The following is a 17,767-nucleotide window of genomic DNA, read 5'->3' as shown; positions in this document are numbered from 1 at the left end:
TCAGAGGGATACGGGCCAAATGCAGGTAAATGGGACTAGCTCAGGTAGGCAACTTGGTCGGCATGGACAAGTTGGGCTGAAGGACCTGTTTCCATGCTAATTAAATTGATGAACCTATGAATATAGGAACATTAGCTAGATGTTTTGATACACTTTCCCCATTGTGATTTTTTTTTACCTCAACTTGAATAGCAAGTTTATCAGAACAGCCTTTCTTATTTTTACTTTTTAACAGTTTATCTCCAAGGTGGGAATATGGGAACCAAGCAACGATAATTCTGTTGATTATTACAGTAAGAAGACAAATAATCCATGATGTGGAAGGTCCCAGGAGCAGACGAGTAACAGCCAGACCACCAGGAGCTTGAAGAATAACAAGGTTTAATGTGAACCATTGTACTCGGATTCAATTCTAGTGGTGAATTTATACAACACACTACAGAATGCCAAACATTGATTGCAGAGCAGAATAACTGTAAATAACGCTGAACCAACAATGCAGTAACAAGGATAACTGTCATATATTTTGCCATCGTCATCTAAACACTTCTTGCAAACTGACAGACTTTACTGTGACTAAACAGGTCAGCCATGACCCACGTCATAACATTTCGACAAAATCAAAGACACATGAACTGCTTACAGAAAGTATAATACGTTGACTGTCAAAACTGAAAACATGGACGTAATCTTTCCGTGCTATGCACAAGCACAAATAAGTGACTCTTGTATTTTCTTCTAGTGCTCAGCATGTAAGTAAATGCATATTTAAATAGTGTATATATATTTATATATATATATTTATATATGGAATCACTAGCCTGTCTTACAGGAATTTTCCTTGATTGCATACAGATGATCAGTAGAACACCCAAAGATAAAGTCTTTTCCGTTCGAGGGATTTACTTTTTGGCTTTTTTTTAAAATCATTGTTATTTAGTTTGTTTAAAGCCAAATATTCCTCCCTCTCTGCAGGATTCTACTGTTGATCGACACAGGAACATGCTCCTGAGATTTTTCAGGAGTGTGAATAAAACTATCCACTCTCCATGGATCTTGCGTCTTCAAATTTCACCGGCCTCTTGGCCTACTTCTGTCTCACGTTCCTGCCACCAAGTCCCAACCCTTTCCAAGACCTTGAGGGAGCAGGGTATCAGGCATTGCGTTGTGACAACCTCCCTCAGTTTTAGCCATTCTGTTAGTTAGACTCCACACTTCCAGGGATGAGAGTAGCAGTAGGGGGAAGGCAATGGGTTATAAATCCATCCTCTGTGTGCTAACCAGGGAATTCTATAACAGTTGCATGTTGAACTCCATTCTTGAAATTCAAATCTATTGATTTATATTAAAACAAATTTAAGGAGCAAACTTAAATGCCTACATGTCTGATGTAACTGCAGGAAGGTTTCCTTCAACTGTGGCAAAAGGATACACATACTTTCAAGGCAATTCACCTAAAGAGGTGAATAGATTTAAAAAAATGTTGTCAGTCTTCAGAAGCAAAGAACTTGACTTATCTGAAGGATAGAGTTCCACCTGTAGAGGCCACCACAACTTTATGAAACTTACCTTCATCCATTTGGTAATAAAGTTTGCTTTTAACCCAGGAGGTTGTGTGAGCAAGTCCTATTCTGGTGCATGTGCATTTAGCACATACAAGAGTGGATGAGTTGTCACACTCTCGGTCTCAGTAAGCATGCCACCAGAAACTTGGCCCATCGCCCAGGTCAACCCTTTCTGCCCAGAGGTCAGGCCACTTTTCAGCTGCTTTGTTTGAAGGAGGCTTTGGTCGTCACTAAAGAATCCACAGCCATTACTCGATGAGCAGGGTGATATGACTTGACTGTCTGTCCAGCATTTCGTTCCTCAACCCAACATCACTTTAATAAGTAGACAGCAAATGGCCATTCACACATGGATGTGTGGAGATCAGATTTCACCTTTTCTACAGCTTGACAATGACTGGACTTCAAAAAAAGGAATTCCTTGGCTGGAGAGAATTTTGGAGTGGGGGTTGGGGATGGTAGCAGGATGTACTGAGGTCATGAAGGGCACTTTCATAAATGCAAGTTCGTTTTGCATTTGCATCCAATCACAGAGGGTTCAAAAATGTTTTCAGCATATGACAGTTAAAGGTGCAGCAAACCCTTATACATAGTGTTTTTCACATAAATCCATTGTCAACTTCATACTAACATGCTATCTTTTCAAAGCTCAGTATCAGAAACACCTTCAGAGTTGAACCCTAATGTTTAGTTACATGTTGCTTATATTCAGTGGATATTTTATCAACACATATTCTAAGAAAAATGTATTTTACCTGACAAGTATCCTAAGTTTAAAAATATTTTTCAATTATTCCTTTCTTTATGGTTACATTAAAGATGTTATTTGTTGAACAGTATTACACAGAAATAAAATCTCTCTGGAAAATTAACAATTGTAGGATTAAACTAATGGGAACATTTAATACATTAGGGAGAATGTTATTCAATTGTAATATATACAGCGTACTAAATACCCCTGTATTTGTGATCCTTTATATTTTGTAACTTCCATTGCTAAAATATGTTACATTAAAATAATCTTTGCAATTAATATATGAACCTTGTGTCAAATTCATGCTATTGACCCATTGCACTCAATGACAACACCCCGATTTTCTCTATATAAAAACTTCTCAAAAAGTACGCTATATGTATCAAAATAAATAACAGTAGATATAAATAACAGGTAGAAATGGATTACTGAGTCGTGTTACAAAGCAGTCTCTCATTGATCTCGTACTTTCCAGTTTAAATCAAACACAAGCTTTAATTATGTACGCTCCCCGTTCCCATTCATGGTTTCACAAGTGATTCTGAGAATGTTTGGGAATGAAACCCCAAAAAATAGGGACAGCGGTGTTTTTAAGACGAGCACTGATGTGGGGTTTTTTTTTCGGTTGCCACTTTTTATTTAGTTTTTTTTTCATTTTTTTATATGATTTTTACTTAGTTTCTCTCCGTGTACCTATATTGGAATGTGTTTGAAAGAAAATCATCCATTTCTGCAAAAAACATGCTATCTACCGAATTGTTAAATTGGCTTACCATGCCCAGACTGCTGAATTTTAAAATCAAAAAGAAAACAAAGCATTGATTCTCATTTGCTCAAACATGCTATTAGAAGCTGCATTGAAGATTTCCTCATTCTGAACAACTAAACGATGCTGGTACCTGCCAGGCACAGAGAAAGCTAGAAGTAAGAATCTTCGTCGACCCCTATGACAACTAGTATTATGCTCTAGTACATAATGAAGGCACGACACATTAAATGTCCTGTGAGCGTGGAAACAGTGCTGTTGGACGGTTTACAAACACTCAACCATTTTCACCGGGTATTCAGCAACATGAAGCTTCAAAGAAACTCTAAGGAGGATGCAGACAAAGAGAGGGGGACGGTTGTGGTATGATAGCACAGTCTTTTGCTACAGTTTGGGAAGAATATAGTTTCATAAAATAGGTCTTACTAATGAGTTGTCCTATTTACAAACACTTTGAATGTTCGCTTGGATCACTTAAAGCTGGATTGCCCATTTAACAGTCATGGTTAATCTTGCTTGCATTTCAGATTCTTTTTCCTATCTCATTACATATGTCAGCAGCAATTGGTCTCAATTAAAAGCAGCATTTATTTGTTCCTCCACAAGTTCTGCTTCACTTGTTTTATATTGTTTCCTCAGCGTCTCCAAGTCACAAATGCGAGGTGGTCCCACTGATTTTTTTTTGCTGTTCTGGTGGGGTTCCAGCTCCTCTGTTGTGAAGTTTAGCTCCTTCCTGTTTTACATCGAGTGGACTACAGAATTATCAAATCTCATGGTTCCTAAAACACAGACAACTTCAAGTACTTGCTGCAACAGTGGTCTAAAGTCCTACCCGTAACACAGAATTCGGACATAAAGGATTAGCATATTCTACCACTAGTGCCTACAACCAGGCTGACATGAGTTAACAGCTGGACAATGGCAAAGTACTCTTCATAGTTGATGTTCTTTAGCTGTCTCCAGGGATGATGGTGTCTGTTTGTAAGACTTCAGACTGGCCAGGGGAATGTCCGTCATTGGGTTCCCACTGGTATAATGCCCATCACCACAGCCAATCAGCTTCCTGTCGTTGAACTGGCTTCTGTTGCCATCTTCCTTCCAGGTCCTTGAAAGCGCGTGGCCGTTAATTAACTTATCCTTTTTGATCCATTCCTTCTGGGATCCGAAAGTGGAGAGGGGGGATTTGAGCTGCTGATACGAGCCAAGACCTGGAGGCATCCAACAGTTGTCTGAGTGCCCGAGCACCAAGCATTCTTGAGTGCACATCTCTGTTGCTTCGGCTAAGCCTCTGGGACCAAGTGGAACATCACCTAAAAAAGCAGAGACAAAGAGAAGTGTTCATTAATGGCGTGGCTCAGGGTACTGTCTTACATTTCCAATAGGTGCTCAAACTAGTATTTGAATCGCAGGTAAGCAGCTTCCTCATTCTGCTTCAATTAAGACAAACAGGTACAGGCAGCAGAGTGACACCATCAACAGAGCTGCCGCCTTCACTCCTGACCTCCAGTGCTGTCTGCATGGAGTCTGCACGTTCTCCTTGTGAGTGTGTGTCTTTCCTCCAGGTGCTCCAGTTTCCTCCCACATCCCAAAGATGTGCAAGTTGGTCAGTTAATTGGCCACTGTAAATTGCCCCGAGTGTAGGTGAGGGGTAGAATCTAGGGGGAGTTGATGACAATGTGGGGAGAATAAAAATTAGCATGAATGTAAATGGGTGTTTGATGGTGGGTGTGGACTCAGGGGGCTGAAGGGCCTGTTTCCGTGCCGTGTCTCTCTGTGACTGCTTAGTCCCCTCACTCAGCCAGATCTCACACGCCACTGATGAAAAATACGATGATGCTGGAGGAACTCAGCAGGCCAGGCAGCATCCATGGAGAAAAGCAGGGGTCAATGTTTCGGGTCAGGACCCTTCTTCAGGACTGAAGATAGGAAAAGGGGAAGCCCAGTATATAGGAGGGAAAAGCAGAGCAGTGATAGGTGGACAAAAGAGGGGAGGTAGGGTGGGCATAAGGTAGATGCATCTACCCATCACCACCTTGTGTCTCTTACCTGCATCTACCTATCACCACCTTGTGTCTCTTACCTGCATCTACCTATCACCACCTTGTGCCCACCTCACCTCCCCTCTTTTGTCCACCTATCCCTGCTCTGCTTTTCCCTCCTATATATTGGGCTTCCCCTTTTCCTATCTTCAGTCCTGAAGAAGGGTCCTGACCCGAAACATTGACCGCCTGCTTTACTCCACGGATGCTGCCTGGCCTGCTGAGTTCCTCCAGCATCGTCATGTTTTTCATCCAGATTCCAGCATCTGCAGTCCTTTGTTTCTCACATACCATTGATGGACACACCAGTTGTGAATACCACTCCAAGGGAGTTTTATTTCCACTGTGCTTGATAAACATTCTGAAGTCAGAATAAAAGTTTCATTCTTCTGATCTGACCAACTGAACAGTGGCAAAAATTATACTGAAAGGTATTACAAGGGGAAATTGCGTTTGATTTCCGTTCATCCCAGAGAGGAGGCAGAAGAGATTTTTGAATTGTTTCGAGAGATGAGGGACAAGGTTAGACAGGAGGAGCTGGGGTTGTTCTCTCTCCCTGGACCAAAGAAGTTTGCGAGGAGATTTGATACAGATGTAGGAGGTCAGAGGGACACAAAGGACTGCAGGTGCTGGGATCTGGAGCAAGTTAACAAACTGCTGGAGGAACTCAGTGGGTCAAGCAGCATCTGTGGATGCAGAGGGATAACTGACATAGTCAAGACCCTACGTCATTTCTGACCTGAAATGTCAACTCTCCCTTTGCCTCCACAGATGCTGCTTGACCCACTGAGTTCCTCCAGCAGTTTGTTTTTTAATGATGGATTCAGAGAGGGCAAACTGAGGGAAGCCATTTGCATTGGCAGATGGTTCAAGGATCGGGGGACACAGATTTAAAATTGTGAACAATAGGGAATATCGAGAGAAACTTCCCGATCAGGAGGGTAACTATCATCTGCAGCTCCTTGCCAGTAAAGGTGGGTGAAGACAGAAACAATCCCCGAGAGAATGGGATGGGCACTTGAAGGAGAATAGCTGCAAGGCTTTGGGGAAAGAGTGGTGGAATGGGATGGATGGGGTTGATCTTGTAGGAACAGGCATGGATGAATGACCTCCTCTTGTGTCAGAATATCCCTGAGATTCTTTGAGATAAAGGAAAGGACATTTTCGTCTTTGGTCTGCTGGGATTGTTAATGGTCAGGGCTGTGAACATAAACTAACTTGGCCAACTGTAGAAGTCTGGACAAATTTTATGAAGTACTATGTCATGTGGGACTAACGATTCTTAAAAATACAATGGGATACTGCAAAACAGCTGTGATATTGTGAGCTGTTGTAACAGGAAGACAATGGGGTATCAAACATTTGCCCTCACGTTTAAGAGGTGTTGCTAAGATACAAGCAGAAGAGGGGAAAAAGTCACAAATTCAGTCACTAATCTCGCAGAATCAAAAATGATGATGTTGGGAAATTGCCTGTTTTAAGGAATGATCAGAGATGTCAAAACAACATCATCAAGAAAGACAACTTGGCCAATAACCAGTTAATATTCCATGTCTAGTGCCATTGTAGCTGACCAGTCACCGGAGGCTGTATTGTAGGTATGGGCTAATGTATTCTTTTTATTAATCTGAGATTATTATGTGCTATTGGGTCTACTAACGACCAGAGATTATTTACTTTCTTTTGTGTAATAGGATTTTGCATAAGTAATTGAGGATTACTTTGAGCCTAACAATGTTATTCTCTGTAACAGTCCCTATATTAATTATTCCCTTATTAATTTTCACTTGTAATCTTTTGCTTACTCTGCAGCAAAGAGATTTTATTTCCAAGGTCTTTGTCTTAAATAGTCCATTGTACCAGCCTGGACTCTGAACTGTTAGGCGAAGTTAAGGGGGAATAGCTGACCAAATATTAATGGGTACAAACAATTATTATCTCAGTAATAGAGGACAATCTATGTGTCGTGTTATGTTTTGTTCACACGACAGTCAAGCTTTGAAACGATTTCTTGATGGCCTACTTTTTGAGCTGTCAGGTACCTCATTCACACTCTCTGTTGCTAACAGATGATATTGTACATCATTTTCATTGAATGATAAATGAAAACTGAATTCCACAAGATTTATTGTTATATGTTGCACCTTCATGCTAATGCTGCCAGAGAAAATACGTTTACTCCTTCCTGAAATGTATTTAGTTGAAATTGGAATGCACACTACACATACAGGAAATAAGGAAGGGGAGAGCTGTGTGGGAACTGAGGTTTTGAAATAGGTTTTCTACAATAATCTGTTGGAAAGAAGTGTTGGTACGCAAATTAATCACCTCCAACCCTTGAGCCAATACTCTTGAGATGAAGTGATTTGGAACCTTTCCATCTGTTGTTGCTAATGGTAAAATATTCTCCTCACCTTCACTGAGAAGAAATATTTACTGTGCTTCTCTTTAAAAGAAACCATACTTTGCACTGTTGTTTATAACAGAAATGCCTCATGTGAATCGCTTAAAACAGGAGCCACACACAGCAACAAAAACTTCCTACTGCAAGACTGGAAGATCCAGAAGTGAAATTTCCAATCTCTGGATCAGCTCCCTAAGTTCTGCATAACATTTTAGTGACTGGTTTTCCACTGATATTATATTGCCTGGTGTACACAAAAGCTGTGTGGTGCAAACAAATTGTTGGCCCCCGAGTTAACGCAGACTCTGGTTAGGCCGTACTTGGAGTATTGTGTGCAGTTCCAGTCACCTCATTACAGGAAGAATGTGGAGGCTTTTGAACAGGGTGCAGAGGAGGTTCACCAGGATGCTGCCTGGATTAGAGAGTATTAGCTATAAGGAGAGGTTGGATTGTTTTCTCTGGAGCAACTGAGGTTGGGGGAAACCTGATAGAAGTTTACAGAATTATGAGAGGCAATGGAAAGGGTGGATAGTCAAGAATCTCTTTCCCAGGGCAGACATGTCAAATACTAGAGGGTACAGCTTTAAGGTGAGGGGTGGGGAGAAGTTTAAGGGAGATGTACAGGGCAATTTTTTTTACACAGGGAGTGGAAAGTGCCTGGAACACACTACCAGGGGTGGTGGTGGAAGCAGATATGGCAGTGGTGTTGAAGAGGCATTTAGACAGACACATGATCATGCAGAGAATGAAGGGGTATGGATCCTGTGCAGGCAGATGGGATTAGTTAGATTGGCATCGTGGTTGGCACAGACATCGTGAGCCGAAGGGCCTGTTCCTGTGCTGTACTGTTTTATGTTCTAAAGGAACGAATCACTCTTTTCTCGTAATTCCTTACAGTACAGAAGACCATTCAGCCCAACGAGCCTATGCCATCTCTCAGAGCGATCCCATTCCACACTTATCACTCTGCAACCTATTCTCTCCTCATAATCCCATCAACTCCCCCTGATTCTCCTGTGACCCGCCACACCAGCAGTCATTTACAGAACTCAGGCAACCTCCCAGCACATCCTTTGGTTCAAGAAGGAAACAAGGGCACCTGATGGAAAGCCAGAGGGAGAATGTGGAAGTGTACACAGCACTCAAGGTCAGGACCAAACTCGGGTCACCAGAGTTATGATTCACCAGAACAAAAGTTGTGGTGTGCAGAGACATCCATCTGAAGCCATGTCATCAGTTGATCAAAAGCACAGTGTGAACAGCAAGCGGGGAGCAAGTTCATAATGAACATGAACAAGAGTTGTGTCAAACAGTGACATTCCCATTTTGTGCGGACAATTTATAGTGGCACAGCTCGTTGACCTGCTGCCTCACAGCCCCAGTGACAATCCTCCAGTGATGTCTGTGTGGAGTTTGCATGTTCTCCCTGCAACTGTGAGTGTTTCCTCCAGGTGCCCTGGTTTCTTCCCACATCCCAAAGAGCAGTCAAGTGGAGTTTATTGTCATGTTGCCAAGTACGGTGAGGTACAGGTAGAATGAAAAACTTGCTTGCAGCAGCATCACCGGCTCGTAGGTACAGACAACACACAGAACGTAAATTATACAAGACAGTAAAGACTGTGCAAATCAAGACAGTGCAAAAGAAAAACAATCAGAGACAAGTCCATGATAGTGCAAGAGTTGGTCCGTAGTGTCACATTGCTGAGGTAGGGTTAGGGGTGTGCAGGTCAGTTCAAGAACCTGATGGTTGTAAGAAAGTAGCTCTTCCTGCACCTGGTGGTGTGTGACCTCAGGCTTCTGTACCTCCTGCCTGATGGAAGCATCAAGAAGAAGGCATGGCCCGGATGGTGGGGATCCTTGATGATAGATGCCTCTTTCTTGATGCAGTGCCTCATGTAGATGCTGTCGATGGTGGGGAGGGCTGTGTCTGTTTTGGACACGCGGGTTGCTGAGTTAATTGGTATCTGTAAGTTGCCCCCATTGAGTAGGTGAGGGGTAGAATCCAGGGGGACGATAGGAATGTGAAAACAGAATGGGATTAGTGTAGGATTGGTGTAAATGGTTGGCATAGACTTGGTGGGCGGAAGGGACTGTTTCCATGCTGTATGACTCCGTAATACAAAATTAATTTTGGAAAAGAAAACAATCTGTTCAGCTGTAAATTTTCTTGCCGCCCCCATCTCAAATCTGTCTCTCCCTTCCTGGATAGATTTCAGTGAGGGAGTGATTCCTCACCAAGGTTGAACACAGCTGGCTTTAAGCAAACTTGCCTGGAGCACAATCAGGCTTGTTCAGCCAGCAAAAACCTGATCCCCCTTTAGCGTGTCCTCTTCAAGGATCACGTGCGTCCTCCAACGACTCTTGCTTCGCCGAAGGGGCTTCCAGCCAGCATCGAGCGTGAAATTGGGAGGCTGTCTTTAAAAGTAGATTTGGAGAGCTGCAGGCTATTTTACTGCCAGTGCAGCAAATGGAGTCTTGTAACTAAGTACAAGGTTTTAGATAGTGCTTCTGAAAGTGCCGCTAAACTTCTGTGATTGAAAGTGTCGAGAAGAGCCAGTGAACACATCAGAAGAACACAAGAACATAGAAAAACTACAGCACAATTCAGGCCCTTCGGCCCACAAAGCTGTGCTGAACATGTTCCTACCCTAGAAATTACTAGGCTTACCCATAGCCCTCTATTTTATTCAGCTCCATGTACCTATCTAACAGTCTCTTGAAAGACCCTATCGTATCCGCCTCCACCACCGTTGCCGGCAGCTCATTCCACGCACTCACCACTCTCTGAGTAAAAAACTTACCCCTGACATCTCCTCTATATCTACTCCCCAGCACCTTAAACCTATGTCCTCTTGTGGCCACCATTTCAGCCCTGGGGAAAAGCCTCTGACTATCTACCTGATCTATACCTCTCATCATCTTATACACCTCTATCAAGTTCCCCTCTCATCCTCCAAGGAGAAAAGGCCGAGTTCCCTCAGCCTGCTTTCATAAGGCATGCTCCGCATTCCAGGCAGCTTCCTTGTAAATCTCCTCTGCACCCTCTCGATGGCTTCCACATCTTTCCTGTAGTGAGGCGACCAGAACTGAGCACAATACTCCAAGTGGGGTCTGACCAGGGACCTATATAGCTGCAAAAATACCTCTCGGCTCCTAAATTCAATTCCCCGATTGATGAAGGACAATACACCATTTGCCTCCTTAACCACAGAGTCAACCTGCACAGCCGCTTTGAGCGTCCTATGGACTCAGACCCCAAGATTCCCTCTGATCCTCCACACTGCCAAGAGTCCTACCATTAATACTATATTCTGCCAACATATTTGACCTACCAAAATGAACCACTTCACACTTATCTGGGTTGAACTGCATCTGCCACTTCTCAGCCCAACTTTGCATCCTATCTATGTCCCTCTGTAACCTCTGACAGCCCTCTAAACTATCCATAACACCCCCAACCTTTGAGTCATCCGCAAAGTTACTAACCCACCCCTCCACTTCCTCATCCAGGTCGTTTATAAAAATCACAAAGAGCAAGGGTCCCAGTACAGACCCCTGAGGTACACCACTGGTCACCAACCTCCAGTCAGAATACAACCCTTCAACAACCACTCTTTGCCTTCTGTGGGCTGGCCAGTTCTGGATCCACACTGCAATGTCCCCTTGGATCCCATGTCTTCTCACCTTCTCCATAAGCCTTGCATGGGGTACCTTATCACATGCCTTGCTGAAATCCATATACACCACATCTACTGCTCTCCCTTCATCGATGTGCTTAGTCACATCCTCCAAAAATTCAATCAAGCTCGTAAGGCAGGACCTGCCCTTGACAAAGCCATGCTGACTATTCATAATCATATTATACCTCTCCAACTGTTCATAAATCCTGCCTCTCAGGATCTTCTCCATCAGCTTACCAACCACTGAAGTAAGACTCACCTGTCTATAATTTTCTGGGCTATCCCTACTCCCTTTCTTGAATAAGGGAACAACATCCGCAACCCTCCGTTCTTCCGGAACCTCTCCCGTCTCCATCGACGACGCAAAGATCATCTTCAGAGGCTCTGCAATCTCCTCCCTCGCCTCCCACAGCAACCTGGGGTACATCTCATCCGGTCCCGGCGACTTATCTAACTTGATTCTTTCCAAAAGTTTCAGCACCACCTCTTTTCTAATATCTACATGCTCAAGCTTTTCAGGCCGCTGCATGTCCCCACTACAATCCCCTAGATCCTTTTCCGTAGTGAATACTGACATAAAGTATTCATTAAGTACCTCCGCTATTTCTTCCGGATCCATACACACTTTCCCACTGCTGCACTTGATAGGCCCTATCCTTTCGCATCTCATCCTCTTACTCTTCACATACTTGTAGAATGCCTTGGGGTTTTCCTTAATCCTGCCCGCCAAGGCCTTCTCATGTCCCCTTCTGGCTCTCTTAATCGCTTACTTAAGTTCCTTCCTTTTAGCCTTGTACTCCTCCAGATCTCTAACATTACCGAGCTCTCTGTACCTTTTGCATGCTTTTCCTTTCCTTTTGACTAGGTTTATTATAGCCTTCGTACACCACGGTTCCTGTATCCTCTCGTGACTCCCCTGTCTCATTGGAACATGTCTATGCAGAACTCCACGCAAATACTCCCTGAATATTAGCCACATATCTTCCGTACTTTTCCCTGAGAACATCTGTTCCCAATTTAATCTTCCAATTTCCTGCCTGAGAGCCTCATAATGAGTCTTGCAATCAGCTAGTACAAGCATGATGGGCTGACTAGTGTCCTGCTGCACCAAATCTGCCTTTGATTTCAGATGCTTTCATTAGGATAGCAAAAGAATGCTGCTTTAAATGCATTAATCTTTCATCTGCTAATATCAATCTCAGTAATTGCTTCGCTTGCAAGAAAAAAATACCGAACCCTCTGTACTTTCTCCCCAAGGGATCACTCCCCTCATGAGGTCAGGCTATGAATAAAGAAATGCTCAAATGATTTGTTTGATGATAAACTGAATTGATCATCCTTCCTGACAATTAAGCAAAGCATATTCATCAGGGCTGCCAAATAACTTGTATCATTGCTGCTCACGCATATGCAGCCATCCAGGGACATACTGTGCAATGCTCACACCTGCCAAAGAGAGGCCGGGATTTTACATCTTGGCTCTAGCCCAGCACCTTTTGGTCAAGGCAAGAGCATCTTGTTAGAATGCAAATCATTGGATTAGGTACTCCTGTCATTTGCATGTCACTACAATTGTCCCGGCCTACCGTCTAACCAAGCATTTACTCCCACTTCTGCTGTCCACTTCTGAGGGGGGGCAGACAGTGAGGTACACCCTCCTCAGTTTTTCTTGTGACAGAGTTCCATGAAACTATGAACGACCACTTGAGAGAAAAAAAACAGGGCCTGTGTTTAATCTCTCTTCCAAAAGACAGCACTTCTGACAGTGTAGTGTTCTCTCTCTGTGGAGTGGGCCTAGATTTAGTATGGCGTGTGCATGAAATCTTCCAATCTCAGACTCAATGGCCAATTGTCATAGAGTCATGGAGAGATGCAGCGTAGAAACAGGACCTTCGGCCCATTGAGTCCGTGCCAACCATGAGCCACCCATTCACACAAATCCGACATTAATTCCATTTTTCAATTCTCTAACCCCAGAGTCTACGACCCAGACACACAAGCAGCAATTTACCAAACAAGGTCCTAGTTTTAGCAGAGGGAGAAATCAACAGCTGATTTTTGTTTCCTGGCCAAGGGTAGATATATTGGTAAATTGGTTTATTACTATTGGTTTATTAAAGTCAAAATGACCAAGAATGGGGGGAAATAAGTCCACTCTCTACTCCAACATTTCTCTTACCATCTTGATCGTAGAGTCATCGAGTAATGCAGCATGGAAACAGGCCCTTCAGCCCAACTCATCCATCCTGACCAAGATGCCCATCCAAGCCAGTCCCATTTGTCCATATTGGGTCCACATCCCTCTAAACCTTTCCCATTCATGTACCTGTCCAAGTGCCTTTTCAATGTTGTTAATGTACCTGCCTCAACCACTTCTTCTGGCAGCTCGTTCCATATACTGACCACCCTCTGGGTGAAAAAGTTGCTCCTCAGGTTCCTATTAAATCTCTCCCCTTTCACCTTAAACCTATGCCCTCTAGTTCTTGATTCCCCAACTTTGGGAAAAAGATGATGCATGTTCACCCTATCAACGCCCCTGATGATTTTAAACACCTCGACGATACCAACCCTCATTCTCCTACACTCCAATAAATAAAATCCTCACCTGTGAATAAAGTCCTAGCCTGGGTGACGCTCGAAACTGAAGAGGTCCCAGTCCCTACTATTCCTTCCACAGACAGAATCACACTATTACCCCTATTGCATTGAACTTGAAATTTGATATTTTACTTCTGGATCCTCCGTGTGAATGACAAGTCAAGACACAGAAGTGAACGGACGTGCACAATAGTGCCAATGATGTACAACATGTAAAATGCATGTGTGTTCAGCAGACAACATGAATCACTCATGCAGGAGCAGGCTCACAGTGCCAAATGGCTAACTCCTGCACCTAATTCTTGCATTGTTCTGTTCTTATGTACTGGAGTGTCGCAGTAAATTTAAATTAACCATGATAAAAGAACTTATCTTGAGAGAGGAAAGCTTCCTCCAAGGTGTGTGTCCACGATCCCCGAAGTGAAATGCAACTTCTTTGCAGAAAGCTAGACTTCCAGCAACCTTCTCCCCATTGTTTGCCACATATACGTAAAGACTGCGAAGTCAGTGTGAGTTAACCCATAACAGTTGATGCCAAAATAAGTTAAAAGTTTAGACCCTTGGGATAGCCATCCACATTCCACATCACCCCACATTGCAGCCTCAACCTGGCTGTTACATATGTAGTATTAGATCGCCTCCCTCTTTAACATTTCTACTATTTGACTAACTGCTCTTCCTTTATAGATTGCTATAGTGTAAGTACCTGAACAGGTTGGAATTGGTTTGTCTGCCTGGAAGCAGAACTTTTGATCTCCCAATCTACCTCGTCATGGCCCTTGCACTTTATTTGTCTGCCTGCACTGCACTTTCTCCGTGACTGCAACACTATATTCTGCATTCTATTTTCTTTTTACTACCTCAATGTACTTTTGTTTGGAATGATCTGTCTGGATGGCACGCAAACAAAAGCTTTTCACTGTGTCTAGGCACATGTGACAATAATTAACTAAATAGAAATAGAAAATAGAAACATCCTGAAAAAACTCCAATAGATTTGTCAAACACAAATTTCCTTCAAGAAATCCATGTCAATTTTGTTTAATCCCATTTATATTTTCCAAGTGTCATGTTATTGCACCTTTTGTAATAAATTCTAGTATTTTCCTGTGACTAATTTTAACTTGACCAATCTGTAGTTCTGTTTTCTTTCTCCCTCCTTTTTTAAATCATGTGTTACACTTCCACTCCCCCAATCTGAAGCAACATTTCCATAATCTACAGAATTTTGGAAGTTAATAACCAATGCATTTCCTGCTGATCCAATTCAGCCTGTGTAACCTTTCCTCATTAGACAACCCATCCATTCTAAATATTGGTCTATCCTCTCAACCTCTGCCACTGTGACTTCTCACTGTCATTGTCCAGTGGGCCACAGGACTGCTGGATGATGCCTCTTGCTTCCATACAAGGTAATATCGGAGCTTCTATGAAGGACAGTCTGTTCCATCATAGACTCATTCTGGCACAGAAAGCCTTCCGATGAGCAGTCCTGTCAGTCTCACCTAAACCCTGCTCTTTCCTCACAATAAGTATGAAAGTAGACCCTTCAGCCCACCAAGACCACAACAACCATCAAGCACCTTTCTACATTAGTACCATTTTATTCTTCCCACGGGGCCCATCAACTTCTCCAACCTTCTACCACTTACCTGTACACTAGGCGCAATTTACAGTCATCAATTAACCTCCCAACTTGCATTTATCAATCAGAGCACCCGGGGGGGAAACCCACGCAGTCACAGTGAGAATATGCAAACTTCACACAAGTAACACCAGAGGTCAGGATTGAACCGTGGTCATTGGAGCTGTGAGGCACTGTTGCACTGTGCCTGACACTTTTCTCTCAAGTGCCTATCCAAATCCCTTTTTGAAATTTCTGTACACGTCCTATCAGACAGTAAACTGCAGATCATCATTGCTTGCTGTGTGAAATGTTTTTCTCTACATCCACCTTGCACCCCTTGCCGAAGACTTTAGATCTGTGTTCCTGGTCCTTGAACCATCTGCTATCAGGAAAGCCTTCACCTCCTAACCCTTCCTAAATTCACCATGATTTTTTGTGCCTCTATCAAATCTTCTTTGCTCCAACAAACAAGGTGCTGGAAGAACTCAGCGGGTCAGGCAGTGTCTGTGGAGGGAAATGGACAGTCGACATTTCAGGTCGAGACCCTTCATTCTGGATGAATGTGTCAGTCTAAATGAAGGGTCTTGACCCGAAATGTTGACTGTCTATTTCCCTCCACAGATGCTGCTCGACCCTGTTGAGTTCCTCCAGCATCACAGTCTACCTTGTTATGACCTTGCACCTTATTGTCTACCTGCAATGCACTTCCCTGTAGCTGTGACACTTTACTCTGCATTCTGCTGTTGTGTTTACCCTGCACTACCTCAATGCACTGTGTAATGAATTGATCTGTACGAACTGTATGCAAGACAAGTTTTTCACTGTACCTCGGTACAAGTGACAGTAATAAACCAATACCAATACCAACCTTGTTTGTTGCTCCAGATTCCAGCATCTACAGTCTCTTGTGGCTCCTTTTCTTTTCTCCAGCCTTCTCTCACTGGCACCTCTAATGTCAGTAAAAGCCCTCTTCTCCCGCTTTCATTATTGTTATATATTCTGTAAAAGCACTTGAAAGCTCCAATGATTTAGCTCCTTATATTAATAATTAAACACGTGCTGCTGCCTAATAAAATAGTAACCTAATGCCTCTGTCTTGTATTAGCTATTGCACATGCTCACAACGAGTGCACATACTCCACCCTAAAGACAACGTTCTTGCGACGGATACAAGGACACGGCATAACTCTCCATCCCTAACCCTGCTTCACTCGCGGACCTTTTTTCATTCTTTTTATAGAAGGTCATCGGGAATTATCAGTGCACTCAAAATAGGTGAGAGATTGCAACCCTCAAGTAGGAAGCAGGAAGATTGCAGTTGTACTTGTGAGTCTCCCCATCTCATGCAGTATTGTAATTAATCCCATGAAGATTCCCGCTCAGTAAGAAACATAGAAACATAGAAAACCTACAGCACAATACAGGCCCTTCGGCCCACAAAGTTGTGCCGAACATATCCCTACCTTAGAAATTACTAGGCTTACCCATAGCCCTCTATTTTTCTAAGCTCCGTGTACCTATCCAAAAGTCTCTTAAAAGACCCTATCGTATCTGCCTCCACCACCGTTGCCGGCAGCTTATTCCACGCACTCACCACTCTCTGAGTAAAAAACTTACCCGACATCTCCTCTGTACCTGCTCCCCAGCACCTTAAACCTGTGTCCTCTTGTGGCAACCATTTTAGCCCTGGGAAAAAGCCTCTGACTATCCACACGATCAATGCCTCTCATCATCTTATAGACCTCTGTCAGGTCCCCCCTCATCCTCCGTCACTCCAAGGAGAAAAGGCTAAGTTCACTCAACCTGCTTTCATAAGGCATGCTCCGCAATCCAGGCAACATCCTTGTAAATTTCTTCTGCTCCCTTTCTATGGCTCCCACATCCTTCCTGTAGTGAGGTGACCAGAACTGAGCACAGTACTCCAAGTGGGGTCTGACCAGGGTCCTATATAGCTGCAACATTACATCTCGGCTCCTAAATTCAATTCCACGATTGATGAAGGACAATACACCATATGCCCTCTTAACCACAGAGTCAACCTGTGCAGCTGCTTTGAGCGTTCTATAGACTCGGAAAGCTATGGCACAATCTCCATTGGACAGTCACCTTGCAGCCGTTGAAAGATTGCTTCTTAATCAAGCCTACACTGAGTGCATTCAGTGGAAAAGCAAAGGCAGGAAACGTATAAAGATGAGATCATGTCATATCGTAGCATAAATATATATTTTTTAAACTTCTTTTGGTTACCAGTTGCAGTTTCCTACACTCTTATCCATTGTGCAAAATCCATCAAATTTTGTGTTAAGTAGTTATTTGGATGAAGGCTCACACTAC

General features: G+C 43.2%; 1 protein-coding gene across 3 annotated transcripts in view; it reads right to left on the bottom strand.

The window, feature by feature from the left end:
- Positions 1-405: 405 nt before the first annotated feature.
- The window catches only part of LOC127575759 (protocadherin-9), a 728,604-nt gene continuing 711,242 nt past the window's right edge, over positions 406-17,767 (bottom strand). For all 3 annotated transcript variants that reach the window (XM_052025808.1, XM_052025809.1, XM_052025811.1), the window contains one exon: positions 406-4,395. In XM_052025808.1, coding sequence (XP_051881768.1) covers positions 4,019-4,395 — 377 coding nt within the window. In that variant the 3' untranslated portion in view covers positions 406-4,018. The remainder of the gene's footprint in view (positions 4,396-17,767) is intronic.

The sequence above is a fragment of the Pristis pectinata genome, chromosome 11 (genome assembly GCF_009764475.1).
Source record: "Pristis pectinata isolate sPriPec2 chromosome 11, sPriPec2.1.pri, whole genome shotgun sequence".
Classification (NCBI taxonomy): domain Eukaryota; kingdom Metazoa; phylum Chordata; class Chondrichthyes; order Rhinopristiformes; family Pristidae; genus Pristis; species Pristis pectinata.
This window is presented reverse-complemented; position numbering and strand designations above follow the sequence as displayed.